At 36.0% G+C, this 20,568-nt stretch overlaps 2 protein-coding genes and 2 long non-coding RNA genes across 7 annotated transcripts; 2 read left to right on the plus strand and 2 right to left on the minus strand.

Moving 5' to 3' along the window:
• Positions 1-1,757: 1,757 nt before the first annotated feature.
• On the plus strand, positions 1,758-2,881 carry LOC113505233. Its single transcript, XR_003401614.1, has 2 exons — positions 1,758-1,983; positions 2,479-2,881. It is a non-coding gene; the product is annotated as an uncharacterized LOC113505233 (long non-coding RNA).
• Positions 2,882-4,549: 1,668 nt separating this feature from the next.
• Positions 4,550-12,827, minus strand: LOC113505231 (peptidylprolyl isomerase domain and WD repeat-containing protein 1). The gene is made up of 11 exons (XM_026887848.1): positions 12,492-12,827; positions 12,100-12,260; positions 11,662-11,800; positions 11,398-11,485; positions 10,966-11,293; positions 9,730-9,848; positions 8,409-8,601; positions 7,894-8,128; positions 7,206-7,394; positions 6,453-6,604; positions 4,550-5,839 (listed from the first exon to the last, which is right to left on the minus strand). The coding sequence occupies exons 1-11, from the start codon at positions 12,607-12,609 to the stop codon at positions 5,696-5,698; spliced, it is 1,866 nt and encodes a 621-aa protein (XP_026743649.1). The 5' UTR covers positions 12,610-12,827; the 3' UTR covers positions 4,550-5,695.
• Positions 12,828-13,125: 298 nt separating this feature from the next.
• On the plus strand, positions 13,126-18,437 carry LOC113505232 (CCHC-type zinc finger protein CG3800). Of its 4 annotated transcripts, XM_026887851.1 has the most exons (4): positions 14,575-14,636; positions 16,250-16,306; positions 16,399-16,580; positions 17,511-18,437. In XM_026887851.1, exons 3-4 carry the CDS (start codon positions 16,402-16,404, stop codon positions 17,761-17,763), a joined length of 432 nt encoding a protein of 143 aa, XP_026743652.1. In that variant the 5' UTR covers positions 14,575-14,636; positions 16,250-16,306; positions 16,399-16,401; the 3' UTR covers positions 17,764-18,437. The 4 variants fall into 4 exon arrangements, with proteins under 4 accessions (XP_026743650.1, XP_026743653.1, XP_026743651.1 ...); XM_026887849.1 differs by lacking the exons at positions 14,575-14,636; positions 16,250-16,306 and adding an exon at positions 13,126-13,276; XM_026887852.1 differs by lacking the exons at positions 14,575-14,636; positions 16,250-16,306 and adding an exon at positions 13,517-13,538.
• On the minus strand, positions 18,336-20,406 carry LOC113505234. The gene is made up of 2 exons (XR_003401615.1): positions 20,197-20,406; positions 18,336-19,572 (listed from the first exon to the last, which is right to left on the minus strand). It is a non-coding gene; the product is annotated as an uncharacterized LOC113505234 (long non-coding RNA).
• Between the last annotated feature and the right edge of the window lie 162 nt (positions 20,407-20,568).

A 20,568-nucleotide genomic window follows, 5' to 3' on the forward strand; every position in this document is an offset into this window, starting at 1 on the left:
TAATGAATTACAACTTCAGGTGGACATGTTAGCCACGCATCACAAAGCGAAAGATTTTAATAGTTTTTTGGAAACTTACGAACAAACTTGTGCCAAAGAATAGTTTACCCGTGAGCATGAATGGTATTTGTGATCATAAAGGCATCTCTAATTTATTTAAGGACCAATTTATGGTACAGCCTCAGCCCTGTAACATCCAAGGGGCGCTTTCTTCAAAAAGACCTCGTGCTGATACTGTCATGTCCGACATGAATACTTTGGTTCGTGCGAAGGATATTGTAGCAATAATTAATGGTATGAAGAGAGGGAAGTCACCTGGGCATGACGGTCTCAGCATAGAGCATTTGAGGTTTGCTGGCAAACATCTTCCGCGAGTTTTGGCGATGTTTTTATAATTTTTGTATCAGCCACTCATATCTCCCTGATGATTTAATGAAGACGGTTGTTGTACCAATCATCAAAAACAAAACAGGTGACGCCTCCGACGGGTCCAACTACAGGCCCATTTCGCTAGCTACTATCTTAGCGAAGGTGCTGGACAGTCTGCTTGATAAGCAATTGAATAAGCATATGTCATTAAGTGACGCTCAGTTTGGGTTTCAATCCAAACTATCTACTGAGACTGCTATTCTTTGCCTCAAGCATACTGTTCAGTACTATACGAGCAGAAAAAACGCCAGTATATGCCTGTTTTCTGGACCTGTCGAAGGCATTTGATTTAGTGTCATATGACAGACTATGGGAAAAGATGTTAGCAGAAACAACTGTGCCAGAGGTTACTATTAATCTGTTTAGGTATTGGTACAGCAATCAAATGAATGTTGTGAGGTGGGCAGACTCATATTCTGACGAGTATAGATTAGATTGCGGAGTCAGGCAGGGGGGTATAACCTCGCCAAAATTGTTTAATCTGTATATTAATGGGCTGATCGTTGAACTCAGCAAAGCCAATGTTGGGTGTTCCATCAATGGAAACCACGACAAATAATATTAGCTACGCAGATGACATGGTTTTGCTGAGTCCTTCGATCAGTGCATTGAACAAATTGATTCGAATTTGTGAAGCATATGCGGCGGCTCATGGGCTCAAGTACAATATTAAAAAAGTGAATTAATGCTTTTTAAAGCGGGCACTAAAAGTTATGACGTTCCACCAGTCCTACTTAATGGATCACCACTAACATGGGTCAAACAATTTAAGTACTTGGGTCACTGGGTCGTAGATAGTCTGAGTGATGATATGGATCTGGAGAGGGAACGTAGGGCACTGTCGGTTCGATGCAATATGCTGGCTCGTAGGTTTGCACGTTGTTCAAAACCAATTAAAAACACGCTATTCAAAGCGTACTGTCAATCTTTTTACACGTGCAGCCTATGGGTCAAGTATACGCAGAAGGCCTACAGTGCCTTACGGGTCCAGTATAATAACGGATACAGGATGCTGTTGGGTCTACCTCGCTTCTGCAGCGCTTCGGGGATGTTCGCAGAGGCTCGTATAGACGACTTTTTTGCCATAAGGCGAAAAAGAATTGCATCCCTATTGCGGCGGGTGAGGGATGGCGCTAACAGTTTTCTGGCCGTTGTATCTCAGGACATAAATAATGATATCATGAGGCACTGGATGGCTATACAAAAACCGTCGATTCTTGTTTTTAGCGTTAAGTGAGTTAATGTGTTCCTTAACAGTATTTAAATTGTATTTCTAAATATGGACTCTGGTTCGAAATAAAGATATTATTATTATTATTATTATTATTATTGGTGATTGGCATCGTAGCGTAGCGCGAGGCCGCAGCGGGCTGTTTACGACTTCGTACGATTACCGAGAATCGGCAGTAGCGTGTCCATTATAACATTGATAATATCGTGCAATTATACGTAAATACGAACTAATGTTTGTTTACAAATCGGCTTCTGTGAATTTAATAGGTGTAGAGCGATTTTTGGGAATTTTAATAAAATAGTATATTTAAATGTCAAAAGGTATTTACAGGGTCAATTTAAAAAAGTTCATTAAACAACTTATCGCAAATGTAAATCAACACCTTTACCTAAAAAGTCACTGTTAATTTGTCATTTTCAAAGATATTCACACTAATTGGTGTCGTCATACTACTATTTTAAAATTACAAATATATTTTAAAATGCGAGGTAGAAAATTCTTGAGGGTAAAAATATACACCAAATGCAAAATATTTCAATTTAAATCATTAATTGAACTCCAAGCAACAAGTCCTACTCATTATCCAAAATATGGTCACCTTACACTAAACATAATTTTCATCACGATTTTAGGGATCCGTTGATTAGGAACTATGTGATAATTTTAAGTTTATTAACAAATATTTTTTGCATGAAGAATACGATAACAATTCAGCGTTGAAGCGGTATTTCAGAATTTTTAATTAACAGAAATATTTTTATTTGCATTTAAAAAATTGCATTATAAACATAATTTAATTTTGTTTCGAATTCCAGTGTGACAGTGGAAACGGACAAATTTGGGTGAGGCACGGAGGCGGGGTAGCCGCGCCGCGCGCGATGCAAGAGAATATAGTGCGGGCGAGGCGGGAGGGGCCGGCCGCGCTAGTGTGCGGGAGCGAGCGGGACGACACGCTGCCGGCACCTCTCACTCACACGCCAGATAACCAACAACCGAGCAGAAGGAAAATAAAATGCATCTAAAATTCCTTTAATGTGGACTCGCATTTTATGTTATTGTAAAGTTGACCTTCACTTTTTATGACCGTAAACATCAACCCATAGAAACCTCTAGACATAGGTAGGTGGCTGTCAAGAGTGAGAACTCTTTATGGTATTAGGCATCATTATATTAATAACGTTTTATGATCACAAACTTATGATAAACACGTGAAGAAAAGTTTCTGTGTACTTATTCCTTATTTATTTCTCCAACTAATAGCATTAAATAAACCTAACTGATCCTTTCTTTGAATTCAAACGTATTGCACATTCTAACCAAGTCTTATAAGTTAGAATTCCGTAAATAAATATTATTATGTAGTCCCAGTAGTGAGAGTTGAGATTAGCATTGAGATTAGCCGCGATTAAAACAATAAATAGGCGTGTAACCGTGGGATGAACACACATCGTTAGATTATTTAGGGTCAAGTGCACAGCAGTGTTATCTGCACAGCACCTGAAGGTTGCGTACTGCCATCAATAAATCACAAGTTGAAGGTTCAGCATAATGAGTGTTAAAGGCATTGAATAACTTATTATATGGAAAAAGAGAAACCTTTTTTTGTAATACGAGAATTTATATATAACGCCTATTCGCCCTTTCCTGTATTTGTACGTAATTAAGGGAATTCTTATGAACCATAAATAAAATAGATGATTTTACAATGACGCGGATCCTTCACAGTGCGTATCCAACTCACACTTGACTTCTAAGTCTACTAAAGCTGGTCGATCTACTTAATACGCTAAATGATTTATAAATTCTGTCCCTATATTTATCCAGTAAGGATAACTCATATATTTATATTAAAGAATAAATCGATAGATTTTCCTTAAGATTTGAGCAAAAGATCAACTGCTAGTTATCATGACTAGCTATTTACAATGTACATAAAATATACAAAATAAAATTTAAACTACTAAACGGTCATTAGTTTGGGCTTTCCGTTATTACGTTTCTTTTTCAAAACCATTTTTTTTGTGACGATTTTTATAGATATCGATAAAAGAGGTTGCTACGAGAATACCATTGTGATACAGATAGAACAAGGTCTGCCTATACATACTGGTCACAATTTGTCGCCGTTATCTCTCGCTCTGTAATCGCAACACAAACAATGCCTGTCGCTAAAGACTACACGTGGAGATATAATAACACATACGAGATATATATGGTAATAAGTACCTAGCTGCCTAGGACCAACAATACTTGGTGTTTTAAAATATTACTATGTTTCGTTAACATGCGGACTTTGGTCTAACATAATAAGTGTACCGTATGTTTATACATAGATAATTTGTATCAAAAGATTAAAACATAAACAAAACGTACAGTGTTATTAAATAAAATGAAGTAGTCGACGAAAAACTTATGCAAAGTTAGGAGTTTTATTAACACCGCGCCGGTGAATTTCACTTAAAATATGCACATGCTTCAATAATACAGTAAACAAAACATTGCAGTGTACTTGCACGAAATACATATTATGGTTACAAAAAGTGTTACAACTCGCAAATTCCGCTAACGTTTTTCAAAATGCTGCCATCTCTTTTATGCACAAGGAACTACTTTTGATTTGCCTACTTCCCCATAGATGGCCTTACATATTCCAACCATGACTCTAAGCTACTTCAAACATAAAAATCTATTTGACAAAAGATGTCGCTGTATTAAACTATGTTGTAATAAGTCTATGTGCCGTGTATGTAATATACACGGCACATAGACTTCAGAGTTATGAATATTTATGTATCCTGCACAGCCAGGATTGTGTAAAAACTATGTTTTTATATTTTTATTTATTTCTATATAAAACAATTAAATACATGCAAATAACACGACACGTAATTTTAAGAGTTTTATTGATTTCTTTTAATTATAATTCATAAGAACAGCGTATTTTCTTTTAATTATGGAATTCAAACTATTATATCTTTTTCAGAATTAATAAAATAACTATGTGAATTAATTTAATTTACTTATTATCATCTACTTATTAGGATCTAGCGAAAAGTCTAATTTTTATTACGTTCACATCTAACAATATTTTTATATCTTGAAATTAAAAGTATTGTCTACAATATTATGAACCCTAAACGGGGCAGCTATTTGGGTAATAACTAACCCTTAAATCTTATTAACACTAGAGCACTACAAATTTTTTACCTTCTAATAAAAAAAACTACGATTTGACTAATGTAAAATTTACAAACACGTACTTTAACTATATTCTTATGTTTATTTTAGCTCTACAAAAATTGATAAAATCTGTATTTTTGTCATTCAAAATTTGTAAGCGTTAATGAACACCACATTTACAACATTGATCTTATGTATTGCTATTACATATTTTGTACTTCTAGTTTTCACTTAAGCACCAAAACATTAAAAAACAAAGTTTCGGCATCCGTGTGAAATACGATACGAGAGCATTGTTCATTGGGAACCCAGTTACTTGTACTATGAGCTCATAAACCAGATCTGTGACAAGTGTGAAACCTAAACAGCGTAAACACTACGGGATTCCGTTACCACAATTGCAACAGTGCTTAGGGATCATAGAAAGGGCCTGATTCCGCAAAATACAAGGGTAATCAAACTTATAAGATATCATCAAAACTGCATAACTTTCCACATCTTCATTACGAACTAGAAGTTACCGAAACTTAGTTTTATGTCTCTACTCTACAATTTGATAAATAAGTAAACAATTGAATAATGATTTGAATTAAGTTAAAAATAACACTTGACATTTGACCAAGAATTCATTTGCTAGTAAATTACATTACATTTGTATTCTGAAAAACTCACGTCATCTGAAATATCACAAGTAAAAAACGTAAAAATTCACGACTAGAACATAAAAATGGATTATATTTTCGGCGTCACATCCGATTCTTATTAAAAAACTATTTAAGTAGATAAACAAATTGCAGTGTTGACTTATTTATCAAACATGGTGTGTGTAGCCTCCCCTGCCCTGGTGAGCGGTTACTTAACGGTAACGGAGATGATCCTGACGTCCTCGTAGGGCTTGTCCGTCTTGGGGTTGGTCTTGACGCTGCCGATGTTCTGCACCACCTCCATGCCGCGGACCACGCGCCCGAACACCGTGTGCTTGTTGTCGAGCCACGGCTGCACATACATATCCAATATTTTATATTACCGATATATTTTATAACAATAGATGTTCATGAGTTGTCTAGTTATAGAATCTGTCTAATTTGTGACTCATGTGTGATTGTAAAAAAGGTATCAAATAACAATAATTATTCACAAAAAAAGAAATTCCTAGGTTTGTTTAAAGACAATACTTTTAATTAATTGACAGTTCCTGTTGATACTGAAATATGTAGTATAATAATGGTGATTAAAAGTAATCGGTCAAATAAAAAGCTCAGTTATCAATCCTAGAGATATCGGAGCAGATTCCGAACCAAATATAGAACAAAATAAACGTTATCTTGAATTATTGCGTGCGTCATTGAAAACTAAACACAAAATCATGGAGTCGGACAAGTAAAAACACATCTTAAATTAAGTAAAAAGACCATACAAAACATAAACTGACTCATAGCAGTTATCTAAGCAGCGCAAACCTTGAGGGACAAAATAGGGGATATAGATACAGGGTTCGAATTGGAGCGGTATTGGAATGAGCTCAGCTCGATAAAGCTTTGTCTATGAGTGAGCACTGATTGCTTTTTAACGGCCAAAACAAATTTATATAGGTTTTGTTAATACTGACCGTGGGCGCAAGCGTGATGAAGAATTGGCTGCCGTTGGTGTTCGGCCCGGCGTTGGCCATGCTGACCGTGTAGGGCCGGTCGTGCTTCAGCTGCGGACGGAACTCGTCCGCGAACTCGCCGCCCCATATGCTCTCACCGCCCGTACCAGTACCTTTGATAAGAGGGAAGACATGACACCGAATAGTTCAAAATATAGTAAAATAATTTTAATTACAGTAGATTTTAGTACCTTATCATTAACAATATCTGACCAAGGTCAAAGATTAGAAATAAAATCTACAAGGATATTTATTATACCTTTGTAGATTTACGCCCTTCAATATACATTTCTGTGTCGGTGGTATCGATTGTATCAATGCCATGATACGTTTTTTAACGTATCGTGGCAAAATCATACATAAAAATATTTTACCAGAATCAAATACTTCAGAGGAAGAAGTACGAATTGACATCGTGCGACTGAAAGACATGGACTAGCTATGGGCTGCAGTAAATTATAATAACGGTTCAATAATTAAATCTATGTCGCGGTAACTTAATGAATTAATGTATTCATTTATATTCATGGGGTGCATATCCCAAAATCAAACATAGCATCAATGTTACTTTTCACAGTCATACATACTTTTTTATCAATCAGTGAAGAAAACCTATTTTTTAAAATCTGAAATCGCTAATCCGCATGCAGCAAACATTTAAAGACCTTATTATTATGAATGTGATGAAATTCAAAAAAGTTATTAATATCGTACCGGTGGGGTCCCCGGTCTGCACCATGAACCCCTTGATGACGCGGTGGAACACGTGTCCGTTGTAGTAGCCGTTGCGCGCGTGCACGCAGAAGTTCTCTGCGGTGCGCGGCGTGTCCTTGCCGAACAGGCGCACGTGCACGTCGCCCAGCGACGTGTGCAGCACGGCCTGCTCGTACAGGCGCTGCACGCCTGCGGGAGTGCTCGCTCACTCAGTATACATAGTCATGAAGAACACTTTTAAATCAAGGCACTGTTTGTACAGTCAACTCGATTTTTATGCATCGTAAATACAAACTTATGATGAGTCTTTTCTCTTTCATAACTACAATCTACCTCACGTAGAAAATAGCAGATTTTTAAATACCGTAAAACGGGGTGAATAGAGGGTTTTCTGGGGTGGATAGAAACAAAGTTTTTATTAAAATTTGGACGTTTAACTAGACAAAACATAAAGATTATACGCAGACTCACAAGTATTTCATAAAGTAACTGAGTCTAATCATTTGAATGTAGGAAAATATTCATGTAACCCCCTAAAAACACTATTCTCTATTCACCCCTTGAAACTCTATTCACCCCGTTTTACCGTAACTTTTACACATTATTTCTAAAAATAATTAGTTTCACATTGTACCTACTTAAACCTTAAAACAAAATGTAACAGAAAGCCTAAAAAATATGTATGTACCTTGTCCTTCAGTAGCCGAAATAATGTCTTCCTTCGAGGGCTTCTCATTGAAGATGTCTCTGTCCGCGTCGGGGCTCTTGATGTCGTCGGGGCTGCGGCGTGAGAACATGTAGAAGCGGTTCTTCTTGTACGCCGTGCAGAACAGAGTCGGGTCCGTCTTCACGTTCAGGAGTGTTGGGTTCTCGGAACCCTCCATCTCGAGGGTCGTCGCCACTTTTGATTGGTTCGTTCGTCCCTATAAGTCCGAGTTATTTGGGATTGTATAAAACAGTCAATAAAAAAAATGAATTAAATCAGCTGTAAGGAATACAAATAAAGTTTATCTTTGATATGCTTTACTATCGTGACGGTCACTGAAGAATACATGCTATTGCTGTTTATTCATAGATACGAAGTTGAGTATTCCTTAATTTATAAGTAACTATTTTCCTGTACAGGACAAACTTGAACATAATAATTGTAGTATAACATTCACATAGCATGGATCATAATAAAATAAAACATGATGCGTTTACCTGGAAGAGAGCGAGATGCAGCGGGCGCAGGTTCTCGGGCTTGCCGAGCATGGCCACGCAGCGGTTGGTGACAAGGTTCACCACCTTCACGCCCAGCATGGTCGCGTACACCACGAAGTGCCCCGAACTGTCGAACAACACGTTCGCCAGCTGCACGCACTCAGACTTCTCTAGGTCACGCTCTGCTGCCATTCTACACCACACGAACATACGTATTAGACAGAATAAGGTTACCGCGTAACATGGTTTGGCCATATGTAAAAAAAAAGCGATTGCGATGTGAATGGATGAAGAGAGACGAACAAAATAAATGGATGGATTTGTGAAGGATATGGTCAAGAAGGAGCTGAATATGGTGATAACACATGTTTCGCCCGCCTCAAGTAATTTGGGATAATGGTAAGAGAATGAAGAAAGAAGTTTGACATGTTCTTTAAATTTATATGAAACGACATGCATTTAGAAGAATAGGTTTATTATAATATCGTACCATTTCAGTTTACATTGATTTAAGAGAGACTAGATGTCATTTTATATTTTTTACCCTACAATAGCATATAGGTAAATTTGTAGTACAAGGCCTTGAATCGACGTTACATCTTGAAAATTTTGTAAATAGTAATGACATTTTTAACTTGTATGACAAACCCTGTTAAACCTCAAAATTTCGTAATAATTCAATACTATTTTTTATATCACTAAATAAAAATTAAATTTGCTTAACACGTAAAACAAAAATAATAATTATGATTTTTATAAAAGCAAATGTAAGAACTAGCCACATACCGACATCAATAATATAAAGTATACAAGTTACATCCGTGTCGCCCGCCATGTTTGCAAAGGACTTGGCCAAAAATACCCAAGTAAGATTGTGTTGCCCAATTAATTATATTGGATCGAGCCAGGAATAAACAGTAAAAAGTTTTTATACAAACCGAATTTACGAGCCTGAGTAATACTTATTTTCAAAACTTATAAGCGAGAGATTTACTATCTACTTATAATATTTGATGTTACATTTAAATAACTTATGCTCTGTAACAAATGTAACAATTGGATTCAAGTTATAAAAAAAAATAGCGAGTGCTTGTAAAGCGGCGAAGATACTTTCAAGGCTTCAAGTCACTCGTGTCTTGCAACTAATTTACAAAGCCATGTCACCACTTTCGCATAACCCGTACATCAAATATATGAATTTAGACTCGCGACAAACAGCTTCCATCTAAAGCGTGAACTACTTGTCCTTGGTCACTGATTGCTGTAGCCAGAAGCACGTTTTCACCAAGCATTTGCGAAGTATTAGTAAGTGGTTTGTTACCTCCTGCCGAACTCCATGTTGGGCAGCTGCTGCGTCTGGTGCTGCAGCTCCTGGAAGCGCTGCAGGCTCTCGTCCAGCACCTTGTGCAGCTTGCCTGACAGGAAATGGAACACACGCACCTATTACATCAACAGACAAACATCCGCCTATTATACAATGTGCCCTTCAAATACTAAACTTTACATTTCCAGAATTGACTAATTGACTGACGTAAATTAAATAAGAATTATCCTTTTTTTATTCAGAGAAGAATTATAAAATAATTGGTGAATTGCTTAGAGGAATTAATGCGATATTAGCCTGTCGTTGACTGGCAGAGAGTGCCTCAGGCATTAAGTCCGCCATTGTAGGTACATTGATCATTGTACAAGAAATGTAAAAATAAAATAAATTTCACGTAACTCGTAATCAATTTAGCATTTTCATTTACACATTGTATGGTTGGCTTGATACATACACACACAAATAAAATGACATATATGTACATTATTCCTAGAGAATTTCTGGTGTAGAAAAAACATTAAATATTGTTTGCTCGAAAAACTTATCATTAAGAAACGTAAGTGTGTCAATGTCACGGACCGAAACAGAAAAATAATTTGGGTGTAACTCGTCTTCAACTGCAACGCGCCGATTAAAAATGCAAATGCGGCTTCATAACTTCAACCATTATTACTACAGACTAGATCTGGCTTTGCCTGATTATTATTTTAACTTTACAAAGAAACTACGAAGAAGACATTCGCCTAAAACTAAGATGGGTGACTTTTTTTGACACCATCAATAAAGAAAAAATATTTCACGTACACTTTACCGTGTGTGTACGTGTATAATATATGTACAATAAAATACATCTCCAGCAGTATGGAATATGATTCCTATGTCGCAGGCGTTTCACAAACATTCAAATCACATGCAAAACACACCCACACTCTGAACAAGCGTTTGTGGTTCACACTTGTAATACGCGGGGATCGAGCTCTTGATTCGTCGCCCACAGTGAATTTAGTGTATTGGCTCATAACCCCCAGTTATCAATATTAAAAACGTTAAAGATTGTTAAATCAGCCTAGCTTTCTGTATATCAGCTTTTGTTTATTTTCTTTCTACATGCAAATAAAGTTTGAAAGAAATCCTAAAATTTTTTTGATGTCCTCTAAATATTTTACCATGATGCTGCAATAGAAACGGCACAAATACCAGACAGTAATAAAAACTAGCACTCAACAAGCTTACCTTTCGATCCAAACTGATTGACGCCATCTTCTTCCCGTCAGGCGAGAACGCGAGCGCAGTGGGATAAGTCTTATTCTTGACAAAGTCATACAAGTCTGTGTCCAGTTTAGTACCAAAGTTCACTGTTTTCGGAAACATGTACTCATGTTTTGGCCCAGTCCAGTATTCTATGATCCCTGCTTTGTCTACAGATACTGCTGTTTCATAGACTGGATTGTATTTGATGGTGGTTACTGTGGCTTGGTGGAGAGTCGCGAAGGTGTGGAGGGGTGTGCTTGAAGTCTGAGTGCCATCAAATACATGAATCCTGTTGCTGCCTTTCTCTGAGCTGTGAATGACAAAGTAAATATAATAAGTTGAAATATTAGTTTTTATTGTTTTCATTTGAATGATTCTTAGTTCAATTATATTAAATAAAAAATGTATACTTACATAGCAAGTGCAGATATAGGATCTCCTGCAGAGTGAACCCATTCAGCACAGTATGGTTCAAAGTCAATAGTTATCATATTTATCATGTCTGCAAAATAAAAGAATTACATTACCAAGATTAAATTAAATAGACTTTATTTTACATAATGTAAAAAATAAAATTAATAGTTGAATGTTATACACTTGATATAGTTGGTAACTGAAATAAGCACATTTTCTACACAATTCTTACAAGTATTGCCATCCACTCTAGGGAATACTTACCAAAGTTAACAACATCAAAAACTTTAATGGTTTTCTCTTGTGAGGCAGTACACAGGAGTGTGCCAGTTGTGTTGGCAGCAACATAAGTGATTGGTGCTAGGTGGCATCGAAAATGTTTCACAAACTCTATTCCTTCCTCCTGAAACACAATGTTTGAAAATAAAACTCTGCTTTACATTACCATTTTTTAAATAATTGCTTACATTTAAATTAGGTTTAATGCTTAAATATGGTGAATAAAATTATCTGTATGTAGGTTGTTTTAATGGGTCGGAAAAACTAAACTATAGTATCTTTCAGAGTCAGATGGTTATATTAGATCTAAAAAAGTACCTAGTTGGTCTTAATTTATAAGTCAAACAATGGCAACTTTCTACTGAATTTAAATGGTCCAATATTGAATGTTAATCAAATAGGCTACTAGAAACTATGCCATACCTGTTTCTTCCAGAATTTCAAGTGTCCATCCTGACTGGCAGTGATCACGAAGTCAGTCTTGGTTACCACGACGTGCGTCACCACATCGCGATGCATGTAACTGAACTCGTATGTTTCAGACGTAGGCAGGTTCTCAATGTAAAGAGACTCGAATTCCAGCACTGAAGGTTAACACAAATATTAAAAAAAGTACACTTAATCTCTATAATAGATTATGTTTATAGACGACCTCATAAAGGTCGCCGGTATAAGCTAGATGTGTTACAAGTAGACCCTATTGCAATAATAATGTCCGATAGAAACAATTCAGTCGACTAATTCAGAACTGAGTAGTCATTCAATACTTAAAATAGTTTCAATAAATGCTTAAAATAAATAATGTAAAAGCTTACCTTTGCGCTTTTTAGGTTTTGATTTAGATGCCTCCGATGGCATAGGCCCAATCCAACCATCTGTATCTTCTGCTTCTTCTTTGCTATCAACGCTAGTACGTCTCTTTTCCGCAGACATCGTTTTAACTTATTTTCTACACGTTTATGAATCTTTTATTTCAGGATAATTACTTTCTCGTTTTGTAAACACCATGCAACATACACTCGTGAAATCAGAATCTATGTTAACCCCACCAAATTAAAAGTTTGATAATTGCGTCAAAGCCCGAAGACTTTTCCCATATTTATTACTTCTGAATCTGTATGAGTAATCTTGTTATTGCTTACGCTTCAAATCAACAAAACAAAACGATTTTATTGGCTGGATAATGACGTTACCGGTTTACAAGAGTCAGAAATGGCTGCCATTGGATAATTATTTTTATCATAGACAGCCGTTTTACGCGTTCATTGACATGAAACATTTAAATTATTTTTAAACAATAACAATTAAAAATATTGTGTTTATCTTTAGCCAAGAATATTTACAGTACTTTGGGGACTATATGATTTTTATATGCGGTTTATTCAAAAATATACGCTAGTCACGTTGGAGCGTTAAAAACTTTGTCGCTATATTGTCTATGCGCAAAATGTCTTTTACGAATTCGTAGTGATGGTGGCTGGCTTCCTTGCGAACGAAGCGTCGTAAATTACAGCATATTTATAAATTTTGTTATTAATTTGATCGTGAAACGATCGAATCAATAGTGTTATAAGTGCTCAAGAAGTTTCACAACTAATCGGTAAGTGTAAAGTGCAACATAGATTGTGAAACCGCGCGCTACCGGTACCTCTACACGTGGTTAGGCTACTTTACGGCGTACGTATACTACAAATGTGTTTTCTTATAGTTATACACGTCTAAAGCAACGCAGTAGATTCCCTCGGTGCTGCCTAGTGAATTTCAGATATTTTTGTGTCAACGCATCCTAGTTAGGTTGTTTATTGAACGTGGTTAGTTTGACAAACGGTGACTCGTTGCTGACACATATAGCTGCAGTTGAGGTAATTTTATATTGGAATATGTTATCGGAATCCACTTGAATGCAGTTGAAATACTGGGGTATTGAAAGTTTTTAGAAATTGCTCCGTCATCATCAAGCGTCTCGATTCCCGCAAAGTATTTATCATGCCTTCTCTAGAGGCTTTCTTTTTTTTCTCTGTTAGTGTAAGACAATGACGCATCGCTGCACTATGAACAGCATGTGGGAAAATTCTTGTGTATAATGCATACGAACTCCACCAGGCTAGTTCAAGCATGTGATATTCTACCTGTTACATGCTTGCACAAAGAACCGCTCGTGTACTTAGAAGACTGGGATTTTTCCTTTATGATTATGTTGACATAACTTCAGTACTGAAAAAAACACCTTCCTAAAACCTAGTTATTGATGTTAAGCTTGATTTGCCTACACCTTCCTTTTCTTATGCATAAACTCATAACTAAGATAGTACAAATTACCTGCCATAGTTTTTGTTCAATTATCATTAGATGCATTAAATTTCTCACTGGGAAAGCCAATATGGTCTCAATTATTCCTATTATACACTTTCCAAGCTACATAATTGTTCACAATATCAATTTTATATAACATTGGCTTTTGTAACATGAAAATTTATTGTTGCAGTATTTTGCAGCTGTAGTGGGTAGAATTATATTAATGTTTTTGTAATAGTACTTGTTCAAGAACTTGAAACCTTAGAAAAAATAATTGGTTATTGCACAAGGAACAGATGGATAGAACTGTCAATGTAGTATCTATAAATTAACAAAAACATGCTTATTAGCATCTGATTGCATAATATTCATTATATTGTCATAAATTCTGTAGATGTATTGTAAAACAAAACCAAAAAGATGTATAAAGTTTGTTGTATTTTTCACAAGAGCACAGTTAGAACTTTGAAGTTATTGCTCCAATGACCCTATAGCAGTTGCATTTAGAAAGTAATTCATTCCATGTAACTGCCCCATTACCAACTAGATTTCAAACTGAATTCATGTAGGTCATTGTATTTTTGTATGTGAGTTTATCAAAGTAACTATTTGTTTTATATTGTATATTTGGTTTGTGATAACAGGGAAATTTGGTTAAGTAAAATGTAAGATTTTAAAACATTACACCATTATACATAAAACTGAAAATTAAATGTAGTTTCATATCCCTTCAAGTTGGATTAATTTATTACACATTTATTTGTTACAATATTGTTTCCATGAATCAAACTTTATTGTTCTTGATTATTATCAGAGGTGGTTTTAATCAACTTGTATTCTTAAATATGTACACTTGAACAATCTAATGAACACCTAACCAAACAAACCTCGGACCACATGTTACATGTTTTCAAGTCATTTTTGGTTAGAATTATATTTACATACAAGTTTATAACAATATGTACATTAGTTACCGTAATTGCTGTAGGCTAATGGCTTTCCCAATAACTTTCACTTTGCCCCTCCTTTTCCTCCTACCTTTTGCTATATTGTGCCATGAGTGAACATATTGACAATAAATTATTATTATTATTGAATAACCAAAATAAAATTCCATGAATTCATCATACAAAAATATTTATTATGTAACATCTTATAATCTTCACATCTTTGTCCATATTGAGTCTAGATTTGCAAATGAGTTACATCATGTATAACCCCCATGAGCCAATTATTATTTTAATCAAACCATTGTAAGGTATATACATACCTAAGCATTTCAACTATTGGAAAACAACAACTAGCTCTAAGTCAATTATAAACTCTTAGTTATGTACTACCAAAGACCTACTGGTTACTCAATAATGTCTTGGCATAGTGATAATCAATAATTTAGAGGCCAAAGAAAGGTGTCGCCATGGCGAGGTCGACGGTACGAAACTTGTGTTTGTTAAGGCTTAGTATGGTTTCCATGAATTATTATGGTTTAAGTGTTCAGTTTTTGTAACTCTAATTAATGGCGTTTTGTCGTCTTATGCTGAAACTTCACACAGCATAGTCCCTTTTTATTGAGCATGGGTATAGGTTAAAGGATTATTTTGTTTAAAAACGTCGTTACAGTTTAGACCGCTCATGATTTCTTAATACTCCATTGTGTCCTATAAATACAAATTCGATCGAAAATTTCATGATCATAGAGATAATCCATACAAAAAGGGTAATGTTAAATGTGTTGACCATCGCAATTTCTTGATTTCACTTCCCTTATGGCCACCAAAGAAACAGCTCATGTATATACTGATCAACAGTCCGCTTGTAATGTGCGACGTTCATGTTCTTTCAATTGTTTTGCATCCTATCGATTAAACATTTTGATCGAGAAGTTGAAGAGAGGCGCCCCTTTTAACGTCTCGATGAAAATGTTTGCTGCGAATCAATTGATAGCAATCGTATGTAATTTGCCGTGATCTTGGCACTCGAGGCGTGTTATCAACGTCAGGGTCATCACGTCACCGGAACTTGTGTGCGAATGCTAAAAAATATATATCTCAGTTACGCTTATCATTGTAAATAGGAGTAAGAAAGAGATAGCTAAGGCGAATGACCGTATTTTATAAAGGTCATTATTACAAGGTCAGATAGAATGTTGACAGAGTAAATTTTGCGCACCGAAACGTGTTTTTTCGTCACATCTCACTGTTTGATATAATTCTTTTGATTCTGTAGCAAGTATGACTAAACGACTTTGTCTTGTCAAATCTTACTTTTCTTATTGCAGTAGCTAACAAGATGTTTTAAAACAAGTTGCAACCCTGGTTTAACTTCGTCAATAAAGGTTATTTATTGTTCTGTTACTACGCACTTGCAGAGGTACCGTTAACATGTATAAGATAAGCGTAATCAACGAAGTGCATCCCATTGTTCCAGACAATGAGTTCGAGCGTATGCTACAAGTGTAACCGGACGGGGCACTTCGCCCGGGAGTGCACTCAGGGCGGTGTGGCCGCTCGCGACTCAGGCTTCAACCGCCAGCGCGAAAAGTGCTTCAAGTGCAACCGCGCTGGACACTTCGCGCGGGACTGCAAGGAAGAGGCTGACCGTTGCTACAGGTTAACATAGCCAATATTCTTCCTCAGATTTACTTCACAGGAATAAACAAATAAAGATATTGTCGCTTTCTAAATAAAAGTGAATAAACTACAAAAGACATTCCGGTCACATATTCTCCAAAGCTGTAATTAGCCGTCTTTCTTCCTAACCTTACTTTCCCTGACACGTTTGCCACGAGTCTTTGTCGAGTCCTGCAGGTGAACGCCCCCTTAAACTACGTGTTTCGAAAAGACTTGGAAGTATCTGTATCGGTTCGCTACGCATGAGTGGATCCATTTGAGCGTCTCAACTCGCATGTTTTAGCATTGACTAGCGTGCGACGACGAGGAAATGAGAAACGCGCCTTTCGTATCCGCGTAGAGAAAATCAGAAGAGAGTTAGCTTATGTAGTTAGTATTTTATGTCTGGTTCGGATTTAAAATTTTCAACAAATAATTTTATGTCTTCTATTTTACTTGAGCCTAACCCTTCCGTAATGTCTGAAAGTATTGGCTTTCATGCAAGTCCTATTATATTAATATCTATGTTGTCAGTTGCACGTTAGGTAACCGCGTATCTTATCCGAACCACTCCGGTTTATCGTTAGATCGTATCTAAACCGGTTTCTAAAGCAAGAAAAACTCCTTATGTTTCTTAGTTTTTACACCAAAAATATAACCCGAAGTCGAATATTCAAATCGGAAATGTTAAATATAATTATGAAGACATAATATGTTAATTTCTATTTTGATTCAGAAGTAAAATAATTTTTAACTAGGTCGTAGCGAAAGTAAGCGTAGTCATATAATATGTTTCTAAACTGTCGTGTTGATCTTTTGACAGTGACCTTCTATGCACGTGTGTCATAATAGCGTGTCATTGAACTGTTTAGTAATGCTTTATCGTTTGATTCGAAACTTAGACTAACATCTTGCTTTTATGTGATACAGATGTAACGGCACGGGACACATAGCGCGTGAGTGCGCGCAGAGTCCGGATGAGCCGTCGTGTTACAACTGCAACAAGACTGGGCACATCGCGCGGAACTGCCCGGAGGGCGGACGCGATAGCTCCAACCAGACCTGCTACAACTGCAACAAGTCCGGCCACATCTCACGCAACTGCCCTGATGGCACCAAGACTTGCTATGTGTGCGGAAAGCCCGGACACATCTCCCGCGATTGCGATGAGGAGCGGAACTAACACACGCTTCGTCGCGACTGCCTATATATAAAATAAACTATGTATATTATGATGCCACGCACGGACGATAAGCAAAGGACGCGATACGCGACACTAGATCGTAAGACCACACGACTGTATGAAATTAATGCAACGGAATTATAAATCAGATGCAGCAGCGGTATTCACGTGACAGACTGAGGTGTATGATTTTTAAAATGTTGACTTGTATATAGGTCTCCCCGCCGCGCGAGTGCTGGCGATGCTGCCGGTGCTCGTCGATAGGATAATGTTTGTTCTTGAACGACGTGAACGAGTTATTGTGTTTTAAATCATTTAATAATCGTGATTGAACTATTGAGGAGGTAGCGTTACAGTTTTTAGCATTACAGAGTATATATTTAATATATTTTGTACAGATTTTTTTGACAAAAGATAAATTGGATGCTGGCGTATAATGAGTTTTCAATGTGAAGAGTGGAGGCCCCGGAGCGACCCGAACCCCTTCTGGACTCTCTTGTTCGTCTTGTTATACAGTAAACGTTGTTCTTACGCGATCGTAATGCGATCCGACGAGTCTTAAACTTACATCCTATCACTACGCGTGATTTATTTTTATTGATCAATTCCTTTGTTTATGAGATCCTGCTAACTTGTGGAGAATTCAGTGGTTAATTAGAATTTCATCAATTAAAGCATTTTTTATTTTGTTATCCCTGTCAATGTGCCTCTCTGTAATACACTGAAATGTATAATTATAACTCAAATAACAGTGGGAGATGATTAACTAATAAAAATCTTGCCTTATTATTTCATAAGTTTTCATCTTGCCCTATATTTATATAATTTTTTGTTTTTCTACTTTAAATGCTCTCAAAACACAGACACACAATAATAAGTCTCCCAAGTAATGTTTTTAAAGTTGCAAAAATCAAAGGTTTAAAATAGAAACTGACTGAACAAGAGGGCAAAACCTATCCTACAACCATACCTAGATTACATACATCTTATTTATAATCCAGTGACACAACACAAGCTAAAATCCTACAATTTTGGAAATGAGAACATGGCACTTGTTTAACTAATTTCTATTGCTGCTGAATCATTATTCAGAAGCAATAGCTAACTTGCTCACTATCCATTTTTGTTGAAATGGTTTTGGAATCTCTCATTTACTTAGGTGAGTATCCTCAAGGCATGCATAGCCTTGACACTGGTCTATAAGTCTTCAAGTGCAAGTCGAACTCGCAACGTAGGAGGGTTCCGTACAAACAGGCACGTACGTACAGTAATCAATTTTGAGGGTAGGTACCCAGGCATTTGTTTGTTACCTAACAATTTGTTATTGGGTTGTTTTAGCGGGAAATAAAATCACAAAACTAAGGTTCATGAGATGAAGCCTAGTGCCGGAAAGCGGTGCTTCGTTAATAGGGCAATTTCATAGAATTAGCGATAGCAATGGGCCGTGACAGCCACAAATTTATTTGTTCCTGATGTTGATCAGTAGCCTATTCATACGGGACCCTGAGTCCGTCTCGCACTTAACCGGTTTTTACAATAAATTGTTACGGAATAATACAAAATTAGTTAAAAAAATACAGCGTTACGTCAATGAAATCTTGCATTGGCAAGATATGTAATTTAATAAACAAGTGGATATATGATTCACTCTTAAAATCGAATTTATTCCTTTTCTGACTGCTGGTTTAATACCGCATTATTTCTTGCAAATGTTCCGAACTTACGACATTTTACTTTCTTGAAAAAAATGGGCCTGCTGCAGCGGCAGCAAACGGACAAATTTTCAGGACATCGATTACTTCAAATCACCTGAAAATCGAGAAAAGGAGATGTAAGTATAGACCTTATTAATAAAACACCTACCATCATTTGGACTTTATCAAAAACTTTACCTAACGAGATTATTAGATAAATTTCCGACTTCGGTTAAAAAATAAATTGTTTATTTCCATGAAAAAAATTAATGTAATTCTAAATAATACATAAGTAGCAAAAATCTATTACATCTAGATTGTAGGCCAAAATTATAAAAATACTTCACACTCAAAGCCTAATGTGTGCCTAAGTGGAAAGTACCTAACATTGTCTTAAGGATTTTATTAATACGCAATGATTCGAAAGAGGTTGCAGTGCTTTTTGCTGAAGTGTAGGTATGTATGCTACCGATTATATCTAATTAACAAAGCTAATAATTACATATACCTGTCACATGTTAGAAGTTAGGTTCTATGGGACCCAGAACAGAATCGTGGAAGGCATTTGCCCAGCAGTTGGACACAGTGAGCTTGATAAAAAGAAAAAAAAATGCTAGGATCCCACTATAGATAGAATAGATCATAGGTATATACCTATACGAGAACATAATAACAACAGAAGTAAATTCAGCTAATCGTAATTCTCGTAAATCGTACAAATTATAAAAATAGTACATACCTATTTGACAACTACAGTGAAATAAATTGCGTAGCTACAATATTCACTAATCAGTCGTAATTTATTTTGATGACTAGTCTAGCTATTTTCCAAATTAAAACAAGTTTGGTCTATTGTTTTCTTTAAATTGTATATAACAGAGAAACTTTAAAAAAAATAGGAATTATACAAATTCAAAGTTAACGATTGGAAATCACAGATAAGACGAATAAAAAGTGTCAAAGTTAAATATCGCAAAATTAAGCATTTGTAGTATATCAATAAATTTATTAATGATTGATTATTATTATATGTTTTGAATGCTTTAAATTTATACTACTTTACTTTTATAACACGATAACACAATATTATCGTAAAATATACGATAACATC

Source organism: Trichoplusia ni, chromosome 25, assembly GCF_003590095.1.
Source record: "Trichoplusia ni isolate ovarian cell line Hi5 chromosome 25, tn1, whole genome shotgun sequence".
NCBI classification, from domain to species: Eukaryota; Metazoa; Arthropoda; class Insecta; order Lepidoptera; family Noctuidae; genus Trichoplusia; species Trichoplusia ni.